Genomic DNA, 24,080 nt, shown 5'->3' on the forward strand with positions numbered 1-24,080 from the left:
AAGAGGCATTACATAGCCTGTTCCACCCTGCCTTTGGGTAAGATGAGGGATCTGTGGAGAGCAGGCACAAAAGAGCACTCCAAAGTTCCATGAGAAAGAGCAGCTTTTGCTCTTGTCGAGCTGGGATTGGGTGTGGAACATTTGGATCTTCTTTAGAAGAGAAAAAGTTATAAAAAACGCTTAGCACTGCTGGGGGGAAGAGTGGATTCAGCATGTGCTGAAAGCCCAGTGGATTTCTGATCTGGGGAGCAGGGCTGGCAATAGGAACTGTGTGTGGGACACTGCTGGCCCCATCCCCTGCTGCTCAGGGGGTTTGAGGGGAGCTTCCAAAAGGCTGGGATGGAGGTCAGGGCCCAGGGAGGTGCTGGGGGAGGCACACTGCAGGATGTGTTCCCTTGGGAGCCCAGGACAGCAGCTGTTCCTGCCTGGAGAGGCCCTGGCGCTGCGTTCCTCAGGCAGGGGAGAGCTGAGGGCATTTCCTGCACAGGCCCTGCTGGCATTGACTGAGCTCTCAGGGGAGCAGGGAGGGTAAATCACCTTGGATTTGTGCTCCAGGAGCTGTGTGCTACCTCTGCTTTCTGTGCACTCACTGAAGCTCATTTAGGCTCTGAATCTTTAACTATTTTCCTGCAGCTGCTGAGGATCCTTTGCAGAAGTATCTTCTCCAGCTCCAGTATCTTCTTCTCCAGTAGAAAACTCTCAGAGGGTTCCTGTGCCTTCTGCTTGCACAAGTCCTGGGGTGCCAACATCCCTGATCCATTTAGGCAGGATCTGTGCTTGCTGTTACTACAGAAAATCTTCCCAGCAGTGATGAAGTTTCTGTTAGCAAGGCAGAAGTTGTGCTGGTGTGGTTTGCACGAGGTTTCCTAAGCAATACACCTAAACCCAATTATTTCCTACCGTAACTGCATCTGTTTTAGAGTGGTTGCTGGAATGCTCACATTGAAAGAAATCAATTCCCTGAGTGACATAGTTGTGGCAACAAAAAACATCAATATAGGCCAAGGCTTAGCCAGTCACCACTGTGCTAAAATGAATGGAGTAATATCGTCCTCCCAGTGTGGTGGTGAGGCTCAATTAATCATCTTATAGGTAATTAAAGGTTTTTTACAAGGTGCACATGAAAAGCCCAGGTGGTTATGATAAAAGAACAACACCAAAACCACTTTTATAACATCCTTGCTGTCTAAAAATACAGTGGGCTGGATCTTCTGTAGGATTTTAGTTTTAGTTTTAATTCATGCTTTTAACCCATGACACCCACTGAGATTTCTCACTGTTGGGCTGTCCCAGTACTGCACTGGGTTTGTGCCCTTCCTTGGGCCACAGCACCTCTGGCTGATAATTGGCAATTTATCTGTATTTTAGCTGTTTCTTTTTCTAAAGGAAACAAAAAGCAGACCTGAGACCAAAGGAGGGGACATTCCTGCCTGCTTTCTGGATTCTGTGGCTAGTCCCTTTAAATTCTGTGAAACAGCATTCTGAAATAAGAAGAGCTCCTCCATATGGGGCTTAAAATAGTTGAAATTGTGGTATTGCTAGAAAAAGCCAGAAAATTCCATAGTGGTTGTTTTCTTCTCTGCATCCTCCTCCACCTACATTTTTTATTTGTGTCAACTTACGATATAAATTTTCAGGATGCCACAATTGACATATGAGGAAAAACTACCTTAAGGTGGCACAAAATGGATGTATCTCTTTGAGGATCATATTTCCATTGTTTTCAGGACTGCTTAAGCTTTTAGCTTCGAATTTTGATTTTATTTTTAACCTAGATGGTGATTCCAATCTTTTTTTTTTCTTTTTTTTTTTTTTTTTTTATCTCAGCAGCAATTAAAAGAGTCTGATCCTATCTGTAGGGACAAATGATGCACTGTCAACATTTTGCTCCCTTCTGATAATGCACATGAAACTGGTTTGCGTGTTTGAAGATTACATTTTACTCTCACATGGTTTTCATTATCTGAGAGCCCCGAGGAGAGGCCTGGACTAAATCAGGGGAGGAATGGAGAAACCACACAATGCAATGAAACTGGTGCTGAGGCATATTTGGGATGGTTGTGGGACAGGGGCTGCTGACGACAGAAGCAGGGCGCTGCCAGAGTGCCAGCAGCAGCCAGAAGTGGAGCGTTCTCAAAACACAAAACAAAGCTTGATCTCGAGTTCAAACTGCAGCAATTCCCCAGTTCTGCAGAGATAATAACTGGGAATCGCTGGAGTTTGAGGCAGAGGAATCTTGCTTGCTCTGTGCTGGGAGGAATTTCTCTGAAATGAGACCTGGTGTGGCTGCAGCTGAGTGAGCTTGAAGGTTTTAGCAAGAAGACATCTAAAAGGTGAGATCTTGGCCTTTCTGGAGTTGGTAGCAGTGGAATTTGTGTTTCATTAATGATGCAGAAATGGCAGAACCTCCCCTACAGGGTTGTGACTGTGCACATGTGTGAGCAGGGTTAGGTAGTGCTGCATAACAGTGTAAGTAATTGGGTATGTGATGTCTTCATGTAGAAATATTCTCCATAAAAACAGCTGGTTTTCCTATTAGACTGGTATTTTGAGAATAAATTGTCCTGCTCCTGTCACTTTTAAAATTTTAGGGAGGAACTTGAAATCCCAAAGCATTCTTTTCAAAGTGCTTAAAAGCCACTACACATTCCTATTTATACTGGGCTTTGTAAGTGTTTATTCTTTTTTTCCTTTGTAATATAAAGCCTGAATTATGTTGGTGAAGATTATAGGAACTTCCCTGTGAAGAAATTGATACTTTTTAGTGAGGGGAGCAGTAATTCAAAGGTCAAGTAAGGTCTTGTCAGTTTTTTCCTTTGAGATGTAATTTAGAGGGGATCTTCCCATCTTGATGTCTTGACTTATTTATCTCCAGCCAGGCCAAGCAACTTGCTGCCTTTTGTTCAGCCTGCCAGGCTTCCCTGTGCCAGTGACATGTTTGAGGGGCAGGATTAGGGACAGCCTAATCCTGGCTCAGGTGGACTCAGTTTGGCAGGGAGAGTTGTTAAAACCAGGACCAGTGTTTGGTTGTTCTCCTGGCCTTTCCTTGCTGCAGCACGATGATCTAATACAATGGGTATGCATCTTATTTGCCCCCCTCCGGGTGACATTGTTCTTGTTTTTCGTTAAAAGAAGGAAGTTTTTCTTGTTTGCCCGGTGACTCTGCCCTTCTGGAATGAAGATGAGTAATGCTGGCAGCACTCCATGCACCTGCTGGGTGCCACCCTGCGGGATCACCTGAGCCAGGGGTAGCAGATGGAGGCAGGCAGGGCCAGGAGGGTTGGATGGGAGCTGGGGAGGTGTTTATGGATGGAGTCTGGAACTCCTCCTGGTTAGGAGCAGGTGCTAAAATGATCTCACAATGCTGGGACTTGTTGGGTGCTGCCTTGCAGGTCTGGGTGTTGGCGCCAGACGTTGGGAATCTTTATTCTCCAGGACTAGCCTGGTGTGTATTCTCTCCCTTCTCCTCCTCCTCCTGGTTGGGTAGGACTGGAAGAAAGCAGTGGTAACCTCCACTGGTCATTAAATAATTTGGGACCTTGCCTCTGAGTCCCTGATGCTTCCAGCCACTCCAGAGTGAGCCTTGGTGCAGAACAGCCACGGTTCAACGACACAGGTTGAGTGAATTCTGCAGGATCAGGGATCAGCCTGCTGGGCTTTGCGTGGGCCATGGAGCAGCAGAGTGTTTCCATTACCCAGGGGTGACTCAGCATGGGAGTATTGCCCAGGGACCTCACAGCTGGTCCTTTCCACACTGTTTCCTGTCCCCTCCTCTATTACAGAGTGCAGGTCTGACTGAAGAAAGCTCAGCACCTAAAAACCAGCCAAAAACTTCATCTGCCTGGTAGCATCTCATCCCCTCATCCCCTGCTGCCAGCCAGGATGAGCAGTGTCACAAGCACATCCTTTAAGAAACCACAGAATTGCTCTGCAGAATTTGCTGCTGGAGTTTGAAGTCTGACACTGGATTGTTTGGCGTGTGAGTGACACAGAATTTAGGAGTAAAACTGAAAGTGCTTAACTGTAGTGCAGCCCTGATGAGGTGGTGAACCTGTTCCCATCCCACCTGATGTGTAAGCTAATTAGCTCCTTGGCTAAGCAGTAATTCTGGGCAAGTATGCACAGGCTGTCCTCACAGGGACTCTTGCATTCCTCTTGGTTTCACAAGCTAAAGAAAGATGCTTCTCTTTGCTTGTGAGGTTATTATTGCTCCATGCAGGTTAATTGAGCTATAGCATTAGAGCCACTCATCAAACAGTGGTGAGTCTCTCACTTGTCTAAGCTTGTTTATTTTTATAATGCTGGAAAATATTTGCATGCTGTACAGAAATGTGCTGCTTTGGTTCCCTACAGCCTGACAGTATTATCATTTTAAATTCTTCATTAATCTTCCTTCCTCACGAGGGACTGGCAAGGTTCCTGTGCATAATTACATGATGTTTAAGACAGAAGCCTCAGCTACTGGGTTTTTACACAATGCCCTGCAAACATGAGGCTTTTCTTCCTTAAATAGTACCTACACTACCCCCATTTTGTGCCCATTCTTGATCTCAGCGTGGTGAAGCATTATTTGCAATTCCTGTCTTAGTTCTACCAGTTCTAGGTTCTGATGTTTCCCTCAAATTACCAGCAGTAATTTCAGACCAGAGTTTAGAATGAGGTGTAAGATGATAGAGCTGCAATGCTTGGGAGCAAATTGCAAAATTGATTCAGCCTGGGAAATCTCACTGTGGTTGCTTGGATGAGATTTGATCTAAACCTGAATTTTCCACTGGAAAAGGTGTTTCTAGGCTTTGTGGCTATGGAAAGTGCACCATCCAATCAATACAGTTTGGCAGAGCTCTTGTCACTCTGATTTCAGCCCTATCAATCATAATAGATGTAGGCTAAACCCCCAAATATGTCTGTTTAAAGTATCTACAGAACCTTCCCAATTTCCTTCCAGCTCTATCATAACTTTTCCAGTGCATCTCACTAATTTCCATCTTTGGCACAGTGAAAACTGAAATTGCTGGAAGAGCCTGACAAAAAAAATAGAGTTTGGTGTCCAAATAAATAACACATGGGCTTCAGCACCAATTGTACTGTTCATTTTTGTGTTTTGTTAATAGAAAAGTTAACTCACTGGTTTTGCCAGGAGTTTTCAGCCTGCTCAGAAAGCAGACTCCAGGAATGTTGCCACCCAAGTTAGTTGCACAAGATTTTCTTTGTTAATTAAAAATAATGGGATAAATCTGGAAAAAAATAGGCTACCAGTTGGTATTTAAAGAAAGCGGATTTGTTGGCCAGAATATCTTCATATTATATCTCAGCCCACCTTTTGCTTTGGGTTTCCAGGTTGATTTCTAGTTTACACCCACACTAAAATTAGTAGTATTGAGTTCCAGCAAATGTTTTTCAGTGTGAACTGTGCCCTCCCTCCATCAGCTCAGCAGAATGAGCTGGTAGTGCTGAGGAGTGAAGCTCTGCGTGTGAAATGGTTCCTGGAGCATTTGAAGGAGTTAAACATGCACAGATTGGATTTGTCTGTTGAAAAAAAATCTTTAAGGCAGAGAGGCTGAATCTCAAGCTGGATTGTATCTTTGTATTAAAAAAATAAACAATCCCCCCCACCACCACCTCCTTAGATTTTTCCAGTTGAGACAAAAGAAATCTTTGGGTGGAAAGGCAGCATCATATTGCATAATAAAAGCCTTTTTATACTCTAATAAAAAGGGTTGCTCAGGGCAGCTTGGTTTTAAAAAAAATTATAAAAAGAAGAGTCAGTGATGATTCTGGTGTGGGGGGGATGAGGAATCCTTAACTTCTGTTGTGCAACACTGAGAAAAGAGGCTAGAAATTGCTCTAGTTATCTGCTATCTTTAATGCCTGCTTTAAAGGTTCTTTCCTGCATATTTGCTGGCAGCTGTTTTCAATATATCCCTCTTGAGCTAAGTCACCAGTTAAGAATTTGACATTAGCTGCTTTTTTCAACCACCATCTTGAAGTACCACACCACACAACACTGCCTTGTTCTCTCCTTAGATATTGTTCATGTGCCTTGAAATTGCTGTTGACACCTCAAGTATTTAACTTCCAGATCTGAGATAGTTTTTGTTGGGTGTGGATTTGTGCTGTAATAAGTCAGAGACAGAAGTATCCACGTCTGCATTCCTTCACTACATCTGTTCACTTTATTTTTTGCAACATTCCAGGAAATTAAGTTAAATTATACGTATCAATGAATATTTTTAGTTTCACTAGTTCTGTTTTCATTGCCTTTTCTTAAAGTATGAACACACTGAGTGCACAAATATGTTCCACATCTTTTGCATTGCTTTTTCTTTAGGACACCTTCAGTAACTGCCTCTTGTAACATGCCTAAATACACATTGTTCTGTATTCTCCTGCTTCTCCTCTCAATGGTTAAAGTTTCTTTACTGCTTCATATTCTGAAGGAAAAAAGTAACGTAATTAAAGAGTGTTTTGGGAATTAGAGCTGTGCTCTGCAATGTATTTCTGGCATAAACTCTTGTCAGTGTCCTTTTCTTCCCCTGACTTTCCCAGTCTGTAAAATAAAGCTAATATTCACAAACTGATCACTCTCACAGTCATTTCTAAGGCACAGTGTGTTGAAGTTTATCAAGCATTTCACAGTGTCACCATCCAGCAGAGGATTTCTGCTGACACAGTTTGAAATACTCAGCACCACTGGCAAAGGAGCCATAAGCACAGGGCATCCTCATCTGTGCTGCAGCTTTCATTCTGAGCAAAAAATAAAACAATGGAGTCAAAGAATTAGCAGGTTTTAATCACTGTTTCACTTGGAGGCACAGATGGGACAAAGCATTACTTGGCAACATTTAATCTTGGAGCAGAAATGGTCATGATTAAAGCAGCAGCTGGAGTAGATTGCTGGGGACGCGGGGGTTCATTCATCCTAAAGGGATCAAAATTGTTGGGCTCTGGGAGAAAACAAGAAGCTGCAAAAGGAAAATCTGAACTATGGGCCAAGGTTTATTATTTTGAGGGTCTCATCTGCTGGTTAAAATGGTGTTTTCAATGCTTTCCTCAGAATTATTTTGGGAGCGAGGAGAGTATCAAGTGATCAGGCCTGCTGAAGAGGAGCCTGAAGCCATCTCTGAGTGGAGGTCCTGGGTTTGCAGGAGGAAGGCTGAGTGTGTCCCCCCATGTGGCAGAACTGCTCCTCCTTCCCAGGGAACTGCAAGTGAAGGACAAAGGTATGTGCCACTTCAAACAGCATTTCAAAGGAGTCACATTCTAGGTCAGCTAACAGGGCCTGAATTCCTGCCGTGGTGGGCAGCCTGGAATGAGGTGGATTTTAACTTTCTCTTCATTAAGATTTGCAGGAGGCTTTTGTGTGCCCAGTGGGAGTCCTTGTGTTGCAGGGTTGGCTGGTCTGAGGGAGCAGACGGGGAGGTTGTGGAGGTGCAGCACAAAGCAGACCCTTCAGGCCTCCTGGTTCTGCCACAGAACAAACTGTTGGGAACAAGTTACCTTCTGCTGAGGGACAATGTAATACAGAAAAGAGGAGACAAAAGAAAATGCTAGAACACCAACACGTGTTCTGCTGTCAGGGCAGAGCTGTACCTTGGCCAGCGAGTGAGGCTGAGCTCTGTTCTGAGCTGTTCTAGCTCAGAAGTAGCTCTGCTTTCAGTTACATGTCTCAAAGGTATCATTAATTTTTGATATTTCAACTCAGGCAAGGCCAATGGGCCTGAGTTTCCATGACACACTCCTGAATCCACTGGGAGACTGAGCAAAATGCAATTGCTGTTGGTCACTGGCCTAATCTGTGCTTAGGATGTGCCTGACATTGGCTCTTTGTGTTTCTCTCATTGGGACACAGTGTTTTTTCCTGCCACTCAGAGGTCTTTTACTGTTCCTTAGATCAGACAACTCTTTTTCCTCCCCTTGCATTTGCATGCATTCCGCTGAGGATATTTAGATGTGTGTGAGGATTTGGTTGCCTTTGTACAGCAGGAAGTTCCCGAGTCCTCACTTGCACCGTGCCTGGGCTTTTCTGCAGCAGGGAGAAGAGGTGCTGATCTCACTCTGGGCATTTCATAACTCTGAAAACCTGCTGGCTAACTAGGTATTCATGGATTGCTTTATCCAAGCCGAGAGATTTCTTTACTTCTTTTGAACCATATGCTATCTCAATGGGCTTCTTTTTTGTTTTTTTTCTTTCCCTTGAAACCGACACGTTGCTGATTTCACACTTCAATCCTTGTCTGCCTACAAATATGGGAAGTGTATTTCACTGTTGGTAACTCCAAGTATAAAGCAAACAGGTTTCAGGCATTTTTACCATCATCCTGTGAATTCCACGTCTCCTTTTTGCCCGAGATGCTGTCTGAGGTATTTGGCACGCATCCCTACTGCTTGCAGCAGATTGATTTGCCTATAAACTTTCAAGTCACCTTTCATCACCTTTGTGAGGCTTTGCCCCCCGGGCATGCACGTCCTTCTTAGGTCTCCACGGGCCTTGATGACCCCCATTGTTATGGGAACCTTTGGTAATCTAACCTGCTTTTTTTCTGCATTTCAAGCAGTCGCTCCTGAATATCTCTCCCTCCATCCACTCAGGCGCTAATAACCGTGTCTCCTTTCCTTAGGTCAAGGGCAGCTTTTACATTCCACCCAAAAGGCACCACAGTTTGAGATGAGGAATTCAGAAGAGCAAGCAGCTACGACAGTTTTACAGCGCCTGCTGCAGGAGCAGCTCCGATACGGGAACCCAAATGACAACCGCAACCTTCTGGCCTTACACCAGCAAGCCACAGGCAATGCCCCCCCTTTCAGCAGCACCGGCAGCCCGGCCCCTCAGAACGAAGGGCTGAGCTCCCAGGAGCACCAGCTGGTCACCCATGCTGCCCGCCAGGAGCCCCAGGGCCAGGAGATACAGGTGGACAACAGCATCATGGAGAAGCAGCTCTCCCCACGCCTCCAGAACAGCGAGGACCTGCCGACCTACGAGGAGGCCAAGGTGCAGTCGCAGTATTTCCGGGGCCAGCCGCACGCCAGCGTCGGGGCCGCCTTCTACGTCACGGGCGTCACCAACCAGAAGATGAGGACTGAGGGGAGGCCCACGGTGCAGAGGGTGAGCCCGGGGAAGGTGCACCAGGACGAGGGGCTGAAGGACCTCAAGCAGGGCCACGTGCGCTCCCTGAGCGAGCGGCTGATGCAGCTGTCCCTGGCCACCAGCGGCGTCAAGGCCCACGCGCCCGTCACCAGCGCGCCTCTGTCCCCGCTGTCCCCGCTCTCTCCCCAGCAGTCCAGCGACCCTTACAAAAATTCTGGCTCCAATGAGTTCTACAAGAACTCGGTGCAGCCCCCTTCCCAGCCCAGCATCAAAGGAATGGAGCAGCGGGGGCCTCCCCCAGAGTACCCTTACAAAAACGTGTCCACCCCGTCTATGAACTGCAAGCCTCAGGACTCGGGGCATTTCTATAGTGAGCATCGCATGAGCCAGCAGGGAAGATCTGATGGGCCCATGATGAGGTATCAGCATCCCCCTGAGTATGGCTCAGTCAGGTAAGAGAGACCTTAAAACAAGCCCTGTGACAGCCATGTAGGGAATGACAATATAAAACTCAGTCCATGAATGCCAATGTAAAACTAAAACAGCCACGGTAGGGAATGACAATATAAAACTCAGTTCATGAATGACAATACAAAACTAAAACAGCCACGTAGGGAATGACAATATGAAACTCCTGAGGCAGGTTTTCCTTCCACAAAGACCCCATCTTCATTATGTGAGATGACATGTTGTGTTCAGCTGTAGACTGTCTGGAACGACTGTTACCTGCTTCAGGAGCTGACTAGAGGCCTGATGCTTTTTTACAAAAAAAAAAAAAAATCCAACAAAAAAAAGAGATGCTGAGGCCTGATACTTTTTTACAAAGAAAAAAAAAAACAAGCCAACTTGATTTTATGGTATGGGGAAGTTCAATGCTGAGGCTCCAGAGCCTCACAAAAGCTTTGCTACAAAAGCCAAAGTTATGGTGTGATTCATTGTAGAAACTTGTAGTTACTTATTCCAAGACTTAGGTTGTTCTTTAATTACATCCGCCAGACAAAAGATTTTTCTTAAAAGTGCATCACATAGGACAGGAGAAAATGAATGAAAGCAATAATGGTGCAGGTAGCAAAAATCACCTCTGAGAGTCCTGTAGAGTTTTTAGAATTTTATTTCCAGTGGCCTGAAGTGTAGGAGAGGAAAATTGAATATGCTTTGTGCCTCATCCCAGGCTTGCTTGTTCAGCTTTTGCTCATTTTTCTTGCATCATTTGAAATCTCAGCCTGTTCTGGTTCCCTCTAGATAAAGAGCTGGATTTGGCTTGAGCCAAACACTGATGTCCATGTGGGAAGATGAAGTTTTATTAAGGTGGGCTAAAACCCCAGCCTCACTTTACCTGTTCCCATACCATCTCACCTCTGCCTGACCAGGTGGGATCTGGTGTAATGATTTTGGCCTCATTTTGAAGCTAAAAGGATAATTCAGAGGAGCAACGAGAGGATGTAAATGGAGAGGTCTCTGTGAATTTGTGTTTGCCCATTTTGAGGGGAGCATGAAGAAACCAGTCAGTATTTAGGAGCAGAGTCTGAGCTTTAGGGAGTTTGAATCTGCTCAGAACCTTCCTAGCCCTATGAGGAGCTATTTTCAGAGTTTGTCCACCATTGTTTGTGATCTGAAATGACTTCAGCAGCATACAAGCCTGATGAAAAGGCCCTTTGATCTGGCTAAATAAATAATAAAGAGGCCAGGAAAAGGGGAAGTAAAGGGTTTAGGGGGGGTAATGATTGTAGAAGCTCGTTGTAAATGTTTTTGCAGATTCAAAGGCCTCAAACCTCTGTGCACACAGGACAGGGAAACAGCTCCTCAGTGGTTCTGCTGCATCAGAAATACTCCTTATATTATATGCAGTGAGATGTAGCCTGCTTGCTGTTCAAGGGAGAGGTATTTGAAAACACGCCAACAGTCAGCTCCTCTAGACAGGGTGATTTTTGTCTGTATTGGATGGATCCTGGCTGCTTTGAAAGAACATGGTGGGGGGAAGGAGGGGGAGGAGAAAGGTTCAGCTGGCAACGTTTCCAGTAGGGGAAGCAACTGAAATTTGTCTTCAAAGCACTGGGAATCTAATGAGGTTACTTTTTAACCTAAATAGCTGCACAGAGGAGAGGTTTCCTTTGCAGGCAAATGCTGGAGCAGTAGAACAATTGCAAGACTAATCCATAAATTACAGAGCAGCGTAGCAAAGGAAGGCAGCGAGCCCTCTATTCCCCTCCCTCTCCCACATGCTGTAAGAGAAACTGTCATTTAGACAAGAAACCTTCTGTGTTGCTAAAGGTGCAGCTGGGTGATGGTGTGTGGGGATTTTAAAGGCAAACAGCTCCGGGGAGAGCTTTTGCCTCTCACCAGGAGCGTCCTTGCAGCCTCCAGTTTTCCTGCACCGCGGCTCAGCCTTTATCGGGATCCATTTGGATTGGTAAATGTGTGCATTTTTTGAATTGTGCGTCAAGGAAACAAAGCCCCTTCTCTGTGCTCCCGAAGCCACACCCTTTTCTGCGGGTTTTTCCCCTCATTGTTCGGGGGAATTTGAGGGTGACCTAATGATGCGGTTAAATAAAACTCGTTGAGCAAGATAAACATTGGGGAATTCACAGCATTCTCATGCTTCACCCTCCCCAGTCTGGGAAAGGAATGGGCTGTGTGGTAAGTTTAAACCAGTCTGCAAACAGTTTGCCTCACCTGCTCCTGGGCGGTGCAAGTTTGGGAACAGTGTATGTTGGTAATGATGTTGGTTTAATGTAAATACCGGGCATGCTGGAGGCATCTCTGCTGTTATTTGGAAATTTTACAGAAAGTTTAGAAGAGGGCTGGCCACATGTGAAGCTCCAGAGTCGGGTTCTCTCCCTAATACTTCAGCTGCACTTTAGCATTGGTAGTGAAAACAACCCACCAGTCTAAGAGCAGAGCAGGGGTGCCTTGGGCTCCGTGTCCTGGGGCTACAAGGGCTCCTGTGGCAGCACAGCGAGGGCTGGAGCAGCTTTGGGTGCAGAAAAAGCCCCTGCCTGATGCATTTTGGGTGCAGAAAAAGCCCCTGTCTGATATATTTTTAGATGCAGAGGAAACTCCTGTTTGGTGCATTTTTGGGTACAGAGGAAGCCCCTGCCTGATGCATTTTTGAGTGTAGAGGATGCTCCTGTCTGTTCCATTTTTAGGTGCAGAGGAAGCTCCTGTCTGATGCATTTTTGAGTGCAGAGGAAGCTCCTGTCTGATGCAGGTTTGGGTGCAGAAAAAGCCCCTGTCTGATGCAGGTTTGGGTGCAGAGGAGGCTCATTTCTGATGCATTTTTAGGTGCAGAGGAAGCTCCTGTCTGATGCATTTTTAGGTGCAGAGGAAGCTCCTGTCTGGTGCTTTTTTGGGTGCAATGAAGCTTCTTGTCTCTCTGCTTCAAGCGCCATCCTCTGTCTGGAGCCCAAGTGCCTGAGCTCCTGCTGTGGTGATTAATCCCATCGACTTCACAGAAAGTTTTTGAGAGGGAGGTCTGCAGAATTTGTCCCATAATTAGTGAATCACCGTGTGCACTGCGTTCCCCTGAGCAGCATCAAAGTGGGGGCTAATCAGGTGTGACTGGGCAGCAGAACAAAAATTCCTGGGTTTGATTTCGGCTGTGTAATGGAGTGGAGCCTGCTCCCTCCCGCGGGCAGCATTTCCTGCTCGGTGCAGGAGGGCGACTGGAGCTTCTTGAACATGAAACAGGCAGGAGAAGCTGGGAAGGCATTAGAAAAAAACCATAACGAGCCAGAGATCTTTCCTGATCCATTCTTCTGCCTTCCCCACTGTGCTGCTGTGCCACAGACCTTGTGTGTGTCCCTCTGTCCTGGCAGCCTGAGCACCCCATGGCTGCAGAGCTGCCCTCGCTCCCTGGCTCTGCCTTCCTGCCCCAAAAGCTCAGCTCACCCTGCTGGTTCCAGAGCCATAAATGCAGGTTTGTACTTGGCCTCTGTGGAGTTCCTCTGCCCATGCCAGAGAGCAGAAATTCCTGCCTGGTGCACAGAGAAGTGGCCCTTAAAGTCATACTTTCAAACCCAAACACTTGTGGGGATAATTGCTGTGAGTTTTGTTTTCCCCCTGCATTTGGTTTATTCAGGTCTTTGTGACACTGAGGCAAATGGAAGGAGGTTGTGTAATTTTGTTGTATATGTGTTTTGAGAGTCTGCATTTTTTCTGAAGTGGTTGGTTCAGATCAAATTTTGATTGCTGTTGTGGGGTTACCTGAGGACTCATTCTCTCATGGAGGGAATTTTCTGCTACCATTTTATCAGCAATACTGTTAAGAGACACCAATAGTTGTTTTTACCTTTACATTTTGCAGTGTAGCATAAAAATATTGAAAAATCCAAATTGTGTTCGTTTACCTTTCTGACTCTCTCAACCCCAAATTGCTTTACCAGAGAAATAAATTCTTCATTTCTCTTGTTAATATAAAGAAATCCCAGAGCCAGGTATTTTTTACCCACAAATTATATGTAAGCATTTTATAAGACAAAATTGTAAGCAGTGGGAATGCCAAAAAGTTCTTTGAATGTGTATGCAAAAGTTTTCATGCAAGATCTTAATAAGTCTGGTGTCACTATGAGGTTACTAGGATTTTTAATGCAATTTTTAAAAAGATGATATTTTTAAAATATAATTCTTTAGGATGTATTAACCCAGTTGTGCTGTCTCATTCTGCTGGGAATATAAATGCATTTGGGACATTTTGGAAGCTTTAATGCTGTTAGTAATGCCACAGAACTAGAGGCTCCAAGCTCTCATGTTCTAGCTTGAGCCCACAAGATTGATACAATTTCAAGACTATGAGAGGCTTTGGATGTGAGTGCCAAGATGCTGGAATTCTTGGAAATGTATCCTGTTTAGAAATGCTCAGCCATGATTTCCTAGAGTTGTTCTTTACAATAGGTTTAAAAAAAAAGGATCATTACAAGGCATGTCAGTTCCACTGGCCCTTCAGAATTAAAGTGCTGCTGTTGTGTTTCTGTGGCCATTATTTTGTTCATCTCATTGATGCTTAGGATGGCAAGGTTCTGCCACTGGGTCTCTGTTGACAGAATAACAAGATGTTTTTAGTCAAATAGCTCAAAATGTTAACACTGGCATTTAAATCTTCCTCATGAGGCTTTTAAGATTAATTCACTGACACCAGTCTTCCTCAGTAACTGCTCCAGGTTGTTTTCAAACTGGAAAAGAGTGTTTTGTGGGTTGAAAATTGGTTTTTTGCACCCATGAGGCAGACTGGCAATGTATTTCTTTTTGATCTAACTCTGTAGGTCATCACAGATGAAATGTCACAGCAAGGTTATTCCCTAATTGATTACAACATCAAAGCAGAGCTGTGGTGATAGGTAAAGAGTAAACTCAGGGAGATGAGTGGTTTGTGAGGATGCAAAGTTTTAACTCTGCACACAACTGGGTGAGCTGAGAAAGCAGCAGGAAACCACCTGAGACAAACCAGGTGACCTTGAGCATGGCCTGTGATGGTTTTGCCTCATTCTTCATTAGGAGAACTGGCAAATGAAGTTAATGAAATCAGTGCAACAATAAGTAGAGCTGCCCCCCTGGGAGGAGAAGAACCAAATTGCTGCTACTAAACTGAACATTCCTGAGGAAATTAATTGCACATCACTCTTCTGCATGACCCCTGAAATCCTCATGCTGCAAATGATCATTTCTGGGGAAATACAGCTCCTGAAATGATGCTGCTGGCAGGCACCACAATCACCTTGAATGTGAGAAGGAGAGAAACAGTAGCTAGAGCAGTGATTCTTTGTTTTTCTTAGTTAACAAAGGCTAGATTTGTTTCTCCATTAAGGAATTTGAGCAGGAACTTGGAGGTTTCTCTGCAGGGAAGCAGGGCAATGAGACATGAAGGGCATGATGCTGAAATAGTGAACCTTGTGCTGGGCTGAGAGCTGCTGCCAGATGTGAGTAAAGCCCAGATGTGAGTGGTGGGTGCAAGGAGTGATTCCCTCTTTCTTGGAGAGCAGGAAGGATGGTGCTGAGTGTTTGAACTTGGGCTCAGGATTGTTGTGTGTAACCCTTGAGCTCCCAGCTCAGCTTCCTGCTCCCTGCTGTCTGTTCCTGGTGCTGTGGGAATGCTCTGAGCTGCCTTGTCCATCCTCTGCAGTGCAGGAGTCCCTCCTCGGAGCACAGGGGGATGTTCTGTAGCAGCTCTGGCCGGGTGGAACAACACTGTGTGCTTTTCCAGCTGCAGGGCTGAAGTGCATCCCAAAGGGTGGGAATTGTGTCAGAGCAGCAGGACACACTGAGCTGCCAGGCTGGGTCTGCTCTGGCCTGAGCTCCATGCTGAAGGGGAGACTGGCTGCAGCATGAAGAGGGAGGGACTTCAACTGTTAGAATAAAGAACCTCCAGAGAAGTTAAAGGTTGAATGTTTTTGGAGGAGAAAGCAAATCCTGCCTCCTGAGGTCATCCAAGCATGATAAATCCACACAGTCTTCTCAGGGAGATTTCTTACTTGGCTGATGCAGCAGGAGTTGAGCTGGGGATCTCCAGAGCCTGGGAAATGTCAGAGGGTGTAGCTTGGATTTAGTTCTGTGGTGGACTCAGGCAGGTTATAGATTGTTAGATGTGTCTCTGATAGCCAGCAGAGTTATTGTTAGGAGCAGTAAGCACACCTACTGCATAGGTCAGGGCAGGGTGGAATGAAAATGCTGCTTCTGATTCTTTGGCTGGTTTCCATATCCTTTATTTGTCTCATTTAGCCAGGCTGCAGTTTATTGATTGATATTTCAGAAAGCTCAGATCAGTGATGCTGGAATAGTAGCATCAAGCTTAGCCAATGCTTTCAACTCTCTATCCTGGCTTGCAGAAGAAAATTAATTGTTTTCTTGATGACAGATGGCACATTTAAGGCCAGAACAAAAGAGCCTGTTCCTAGCAGTCCTTAGTTGAGCAGTTTTATCCACAAAGTGTGGAGAAAAGTTATGAAAATAATTTTGGCCGGTAGTTGTTGATGCACTTTCTTTTAGTACTTCTGTAAAAAAAAAAATAGTTTCTAGGAAACACTTTTGTGCCCTTAGGATAAATTTTCTGCTAAAGATTTGATTTTGAAATGTTTTTTTAAATGGAAGAAAGCCTCACCTGAGCCTTTTGTATGGGAAGACCTGTGCACAGGAGCTACACAGCTTGTCCCTGCTTTGTGCACCTTCCTGTGCATGACTGTGATGGAGCCTGTGCTCTCTGTTTTCCAGGCAGAACCCAGATGTGCAGCTGCAGTTACAACAGAGACCACCTCACCACCACAGCCCAACTTCTTCCTTGACATCCCTGGGATCTTTGACTTTGCTCCAGTCTCCTCCACCCTCTAGGCTGTCCCCATCCCAGCACCAGCAACCTCTGACTCCCAGCCAGGCAGACCCTGGCGTTCTGCCCCGGCCCCAGCAGCCTTTCCTGTCCAACCCAGTGCAGCAGGGGGATCTGTACCGACTATGCCAGCCCTTCCTGGGCCCCCAGCAGCAGCAGCAAGGAGACTCCTACTCCATGAGAGCCCAGCAGATCCCTTCCCCATACCAGCAGGTGCAAGTGGATCCTTTTGCCATCGTGTCCAGGGCCCAGCAAATGGTGGAAATCCTGTCTGAGGAGAACCGGTCCCTGCGGCAGGAGCTGGATGGGTGCTATGAGAAGGTGGCCCGGCTGCAGAAGGTGGGTGGATGTGTAATTCAGGCATTCTCCTGTCTCTGGTCTAGTCCCTAATTGAATCATTTAATCTGCAAGTGTTGGATTCCTGTGCTGAAGGGATTGATGAGGTACTTTAGAGTCTTTGGTATGCAGATTGATTAGTCTGTGTCCTGTGCCTTTGGGCAGCAGCTTAACTTTGGCAGAAGATGGAATCAAAGCCTTCAGTTTTCTGCTAACAGTTCATTGACCATGCTCAGAAGCACATCCTCCTCAGCTGCTGAAGAGGCTGACTGCTTGGCTAAGTTAAGGCTTGTCCATGATAGCAGCAGGTTTCATTTTCCCTAAAAGACTTCAGAGCTGCAGGAAGGGCCTGTTTGGCGTGGCACAAGACCACAGCCACTCAAGGAGGCTCAGAGGACATTGCTACAAACTGGTTGGCACCACAGTGTGCAGGGCAAGCAGTGCTGCTATGGCTACACTAAAGACATTTGGACTGCAGGACTGGGACTAACACTCCTTTTGTCTCTCTCTCAACACCACACAATTTCCATGAAAACTTAATGTCTTGATTTGGACCCAGCCATTTGCCACCTTTGGCTTTGTGGAACAAGCAGAATAAATGATGTTAAGACATTTAGAAGGAAATACCCCAGTGAGACCCATCATTAATGTGCATGTGTGGAGGTATTTCCATGCTGCCTCACAGAAATAACTTCTTGATGACCAGTGGTTTAAAGCTGGGCAGCAGGTCAGCTTTGCTTTTGCCTTGCAGCTGTGGAAAAGCTGATGCTCCTTAGCAATTTAGGACTTCATGGACCTTGCTGTGCTCTTTGCACTGTGTTTGGGCCAGAAAAATGTGTGGCTGCTTGTCCTTGAGTTCAGGTGACCAGTGTGGCTTTCCACACTCATTATTCCCCATGTTACCTCTTACCAGGGACATAGGTTCATTTGGTTGTATTTTTTTGGAATTTTTCTGGCCAGGAAATACTTGAGATAATTGTTTGACAGCTTCCTGATAATGACAGAAGGATACAAATGCACTTCCCTCCACCTCCCTGTTGATCACTTGCTTTAGACAATGCTGATGGGGTTTGCTATGGTGTGGATCCACACTTCCCTAGCAAATCATGCCCAGCAAGGAGAGTTAGGAGAGAATCTCCTGCTCTGGATGATCAGAGAAGATTTACACTGAAGGATAAAACATATCCTAAATGAAGGATAATGCATATTTTATTGCAAAATTATTCAGCCACTGGTATTCTTTCTATAGAGGGATTCATCATGGATCTGAGACTTTTACTTAGTGTGTAAGTGTAGGTTTCCCTCAATGAAGAACACTTGAGACAAAGTAATCTGTCTGAGACTATGAAATTTGTCAGTGAAAAAAAATAAGTGCTTGTTTTCACTTCCACTGCAGCTGGAAACAGAAATTCAGCAAGTTTCAGAGGCCTACAAAAACCTGGAGAAATCATCCTCTAAGCGGGATGCCCTGGAAAAAGCCATGAGAAACAAACTGGAAGGAGAAATTCGTAGGCTTCATGATTTCAACAGGGATCTAAGAGGTAAATGAAGTAAAACTTCTGTTCTTCAGTGCTGGGGGTTTTTATTGTTATGCTTACTTGGCAGGACAGAGTTTTGCTGCAGAATTCACACGACTGGAATATGACAGGATACTCAGGTGCATGCAGTAGTCAGAGATTTTAAGCACTTGCTGGAGGAATGGAAAAGACAGGTTTAGGAGAGGGCTGCAGTCTTTCATTTCCAGCCTGTTTCTCATTGACAAGAAACATGTGATAAGCCAAATACCATAAACCAGATGCAAGCCTGGAATTCTCTCATGTCTTATATCCTAGAGACAATTTGTACAATTTGTTCAGTTTACACAAATGGAAAGAGGTTTTGCTGACTGCCTAATCCCACAGCAGGCACGTTCATTTTATTTCCTGTCCAGTGACCCTTTTTGCACTGACATACAAACTGCAGAGTATCTGTTCTTCCTGAAGGTCTTGTCATTCCTTATCAGTGTAGGCATCTGGTTTTTTGGATCTCCCTTCCTTTTCCAGAGTGAGCTGCTATTGGTGTCTGGTTCTTGCTAAGAGGCTGAGGCAGCCCCACGGCTGGCAGCAGAGTGGTGTTGAGTGGTATTTGACCTTACTGGGGGGAAAAGTTTAAACATTAGTTTGGAAGGTGGAAATCATCTGCAATTTGACATTTTTGAAGGTACACAAACAGTTGTTTAAACTGTAAGTTTAATTTTTTTTAAGAAAGGCTTCTGATTATCCTGCATGCTCTCACTGCCTCACGTCTTTTACTAAGACTCACAGAAATTGTTTTGCATCCAGGGAGTAAAGCCATGCATTTCCCAGTACTGTACACTAAGGCCTGCATTAAATAATCTTATTCATAATAAAACACAGCATAAACATTTCATTCTAATTTTCACAGACTGATACAAGTTTTTAGCAGCTTGGAGCAGCAGAGCTGTTAAGCTGTTTTTAGGGTTTTACACTATTCCCTCAAGTAAGGTAATTGGACAACAGTAATTTAATCTCCTGTTAAGATTTAGTGGAGAGTTATAAGAGATCTTTTAATTGCATGGTGGGATTTATTTGTGTGGAAAAAATAAAGGCATAAATTGAAAAAATAAACTTCTGTGTTACAGACGTTTAAAATAATTTCTTTGGAACTTTAACCTTTTTTTGTTTCATTGAGTGTATTTCCTTAAGGACATAATTCAAAACATTTCAAAAGTGAGTGCCAGTTTCTCATAGGCTGTAGAATTAGCAGATCCATTCCCCCAATATCAGGAATGCCCTGAGCAGATGTAACTTAAAGCTGTTAATTATTCCTTTTGCTTGTATTGAATTGTTTTGCAGAACGCATGGAGACAGCCAACAAGCAGCTGGCAGAGAAGGAGTTTGAGGGCTCTGAAGACAATCGGAAAACCATCTCCCAGCTCTTTGCACAAAGTGAGTTTCACAGCCTTTGTGGGTCACTGGAAAGCTCCAGTCACCTGCCTGGGAGGACAGTGCAGCAGGTTAATGATCAGCACAGAAATCAGGGCAGTGGCAGCCCAAAGCTGGCAGTGGAGAAGGGAGGAGGGATCCAAGAATTCCTTTTCTGTCAGTATCTAAAGTCCATCTGGTGGGATTTATTAGAGATATTGGAGCATAGGTAATTTTCAGTTAAACCATAAAATTAGTGTTTGCCCCATAATTTACATATTTTATCCATCTATTTTATTCCTTGAAAGCTTTGAAATGAAACCTTCCCAAGCCAGCAGGAGTCCTGGCATGAGTTAAGGCCAGCAGGAGAGGAGCCTGCTAGGTCTCTATCTCCTTCCTCTTTAGTTTGCCACTGCCCTATCCTGTTGAGCAAAAATAAAGGAGATGATGAACACTCCTGCAGTCTGCTGGGCTGGGTGAGGGTCAGGAATTGTGTCCACAGCAGTGGATTTATCACAAGGCAAACCAAAATGATGGGTGTGAAATGCTGCTTTTCCTTTGTTCTGAAATGTCTTGAGGCTGACGGCGTCGGGCCAACTTTTCTCTCATCCCACAGTGTGCTCCACCCTTCTGACAATGCTCACTTTTCTCCAATTGTTATATAAAAAGGTAGTACAATAAAATTGCAAAACAGAGTTTTTCTGTGGTGTAATAGACACTGCAGCTACCCTGACAGATTCTGGTGTCCCTCTCTTGTGTCATCTTTAGCTTATTCCTTGTGGTTTGCCTTGCAAGCAAATGGCTGGCAGGATGTGAATTCCAAACTCCTGGTGGTACTGGGAAGTCTGGGAGTTTAGTCTCTCCTTCTGCTGGTGGACACTGAGGTTCATAGGTGCACCCAGAAACTGGGGAGGTCAAAGCTGTGGGGCCTCTCCTTTTGGATGAACATGGAAGCCACAGTCCTGCATTTAATCAGTCCCAGCATTTCTGGGGGTGCTGCAGGCACTTGTCAAGTGAAGCAGTTCTCCTTTGGAGAAAAGTGTGCAACAAAACCTCCAAAAGCCTCACTGCAAGCATTTCCAGATTAACAAACAGCCTGGTAGCACTGACTGATACCTGCTGGCACAATGCCACCCTGTCTCAATGCAGCTCAGTCTCTGCAGTATAGTGCAATGTGCTCACACTGGCAGCAACTCATTCCTGGGTGGAGGAGAAATGCTGGGAAAAGATGGGCAAAAAAAAACCCCATCATGTGATGACATTTGTCCTTATGTCCTGGGCTGGCCCTGGGTTTGCTCTGCAGAGCTCTGGGTGCTGTTGGTGGACAGGTTTGTTTTGCAACCTGTGTGTGGGCTGTGTTGATTCCCTGGCAGAAGGGAATCTTTAGCTCCTCTGTGTTGCTAAAGCTTTGCTCCTGGCTCTTTGCTGGCAGAAGAAAGGGAGTAATTGTGGTCCTGTAAATATAGTTATGCACATGCTTGCACAAATGGGCCTGTGTGCTCCATATGCAGTCTGTCCTAACACCCAGCACCTCGTTCCTGTTTTTCAAGCCTTCCACTCCTTGTCCTCATTCCTTTGTCCTGGGATATTGGTTTCTGGAATGCAGTTTCTCTGGTGTCATCAGTGCTGGGTGTAGATCACTTCAGGGAGTATTCTGTGGTTGTGTATGCAGCAAGTGGGTTAATGTTATCTTTGGAGCTGGTTGGTTTGAGCTGGGAATGGCAACATACACAGAGGACATCAGCTCTGTGTTGTGGCTTTGCCTTACACCCTTTGTGATAATTTCTCCAGTCTCCAATTATTTTTATCCTATCTATGTTTTTATGAAGGCAGTGCCCTGTTCCTGCAACACTCAGCATTGCTGCTCCAGCTCTTCCTGGAGAGCAGCAGAAAAGGATGAACTGCTGTGTTTGGGGTGGCAGGTCTGCTCTGGGAAGGGACAGAACAGATGTATGTGCCTCACTTCTGGCCCAGGGGGTCAATTTTACAGGCAGTAGAGGAGGACTGAGCAGTTCTTACTGCTGGTTTGTTTTCTGAAGATACCTCCTCTGAAGATATTGCCCTGAGAAAGGACAGAACCCCCTTCCAGTTTGGGGGGTCAGTGTGGAAAAAAGGAACACAAGTTTTTCAGGAACACCAGTCTGCTATCTCTCTCCCCAGCCTGAGATATTAAAATTACTCAGTTTGTTTTCCACTGCTGAAATCTCAGAGGTGAGGAAGTGCCAAGTTTCACTAACCATCTGTATAATCACAGCAAATTACCTGAGTAACTGTACTGAGTGATGCACCTTCTGTTCCTTCTCACTATCTTTGTGGCACATTGTTGCTTGAAGGTATCATACTTGTTTTTCAGGATTACAGGTCCTTCTCTTCCTTGAAAGCCATGTCCTTTTCTTTTCCCTCTTAGCACTAGATTTGCATTCTCTTTCTTCTGAGAAGTCCCATTGCAATTTTCCCTTCACCTCTGGAGTGAAAGGCTCCTGAAAACTGGACAGAGACAAGTGCTGTGCATTGATAACTATCACTTTTTTATCCACAGACAAGGAAACACAGAGGGAAAAAGAGAAACTGGAAATAGAGCTGGCTGCTGCCCGCTCCACCAACGAGGACCAGCGGAGACACATCGAGATCCGAGACCAGGCCCTGAACAACGCTCAGGCCAAGGTGGTGAAACTGGAGGAGGAGGTAAGAAAGCTGAGAAAGAGGAGTCAGGGTAGCTTGTGTGCCAGCAAAAGTGGCTGTGGGAATGAGTTTGTCTTGTGGAATTTATAAGGAAATCTGCTTTCTTCAAAGCTGTTTCTGTCAGTTTAGCTTTGTGTTGACTAGCTAAACAGATAAGCCACAAATCTCTATTTCCTTGGAAATGCTTTTGTCTAAGCAGCCATATTTTGTTTTTCTTTTGTTTCAACTTGTAAAAGTGGGCTGGAAATGGAATCTCAGCCCTGGAAACCTGCTGAACTTGGCAGAAGTTCAGATCTGGATGGACTTTCAAGTAATATCAGATGAATGTGGCTTGTCCCTTTGCCAGGTGTGGGGACAGTGCAGATCCCCGTGTGTGCCCAGCATTTGTAATAAGCTGGGCATGACCTTAGTTGTTTTCTCTGCCTTTCTTCCCAAGAGGGGATAATACATTTGAGCTGCTCAGCTGGGCAGCTTTCACAGCAGTTTCTTTTGCAGCCTTGTCCCTGCCATCATGGCTCTCACCTTTGCCCCTTCTGCGTCATGGTGTCTGTCCTTTCCTCTCCTGCCTTCTCCTCTCCTCTCAAAGGCCCCATTTCCCACTCCAGCCTCTGCTTCCTTTACTCCTACTCTTCCTCCATGGAGAGTCTCAGGAGGAAATCTCCTGGCCAAGCACACTTCCTCACTGCAGATTTGTTCTCCAACCCTGCCATCTCCCTGGCTACCAGCACTCAGCTGGGCACTGTGCCTATGCCCACCTGAATTTTGCTGCTTTCAGAGACATTACTCAAACCCTCCACTTGTCTGCTTTTAGTTCTCTCTCCCTTCAGGATCCCATTGTGCCAACAGAGGAGGAATGATCAAATACTAAGTGAATATCCTCCTCTCCCAGGTGCAGGTGTAGCTCATTCCTGAGTTTTAGCCTGCTCTTCTCTGAGCTCTGGATTTGCCTCAATAGCCCTCCCCTGAATCTTCCTATGTCTCTCCCTGCTATCCTTAATTTTTGTCATTCTTTCAATCTCTTCATGGAAGCCTTCCCTCAGTCCCTCTGGATCTGCCCTGGAGCTGCTCTGCTCATTCAGGATGTTCTTGTGGGTTTATCTGCTGTCATAACCTCTTTTAGCCTGCCATGGCTGACTTGCACTCACTCAGGGGACAGGGAGCATTAGGTTATAGGATAATTTACATCTGCCATGGCTCTCTTTAGCTCTCAAACTATTGTCTCATTGATTCTGCAGTGTATTGGAGCTCTTTGGCTTTCATTCAAATTTCAGCACCTTACTTAAAAGTCTGATGGGTCACTAACTCCAAGGACATGGGACATCCTTGTGGTTTCCCTGGAAAATGCTTGGAGTCAGTGTGGATGAGGTGCTCTGATAGCCGGGCCAGCACACACAGCACTTGGCTGGGCTGAACCTCTGTGTAGGCACTCTTTTTGGCTCCCTCAATGTAAAATTGAAGCCTTGAGGGGTAATAAATGTATGTTTTATTTTCCAAAGACTGCTCTTGTTTCAGTAGAAGAATTGGGTTCAGTGCTGTGGCAGAGTATTTCTGCCTAGGTAGAACAGTGAAATAGGTAAGTCACTCTGGGCTAAATTGTATGATAGCTTAAAAAGCACACACAGGCTGATCCAGGGTGAAATGATCTGCATGAGGGCTTGTGGTCACAGACATCCAACCTTTGCTCCAATCCCAGGGTGTGCAGGAAGTGCCACCCTTCCTGCTGTAGATAAATATGGAAGTG

At 45.4% G+C, this 24,080-nt stretch overlaps 1 protein-coding gene across 1 annotated transcript in view; it reads left to right on the forward strand.

Moving 5' to 3' along the window:
- The window catches only part of AMOT (angiomotin), a 49,190-nt gene that overhangs the window by 6,819 nt on the left and 18,291 nt on the right, over positions 1 to 24,080 (forward strand). The window contains exons 2-7 of the mRNA XM_058814122.1: positions 7,055 to 7,220; positions 8,619 to 9,537; positions 16,286 to 16,736; positions 18,130 to 18,274; positions 19,589 to 19,681; positions 22,197 to 22,342. Of these exons, the coding sequence (XP_058670105.1) occupies positions 8,666 to 9,537; positions 16,286 to 16,736; positions 18,130 to 18,274; positions 19,589 to 19,681; positions 22,197 to 22,342 (1,707 nt within the window). The 5' untranslated portion in view covers positions 7,055 to 7,220; positions 8,619 to 8,665. The remainder of the gene's footprint in view (positions 1 to 7,054; positions 7,221 to 8,618; positions 9,538 to 16,285; positions 16,737 to 18,129; positions 18,275 to 19,588; positions 19,682 to 22,196; positions 22,343 to 24,080) is intronic.

The sequence above is a fragment of the Ammospiza caudacuta genome, chromosome 14, assembly GCF_027887145.1.
Source record: "Ammospiza caudacuta isolate bAmmCau1 chromosome 14, bAmmCau1.pri, whole genome shotgun sequence".
NCBI classification, from domain to species: domain Eukaryota; kingdom Metazoa; phylum Chordata; class Aves; order Passeriformes; family Passerellidae; genus Ammospiza; species Ammospiza caudacuta.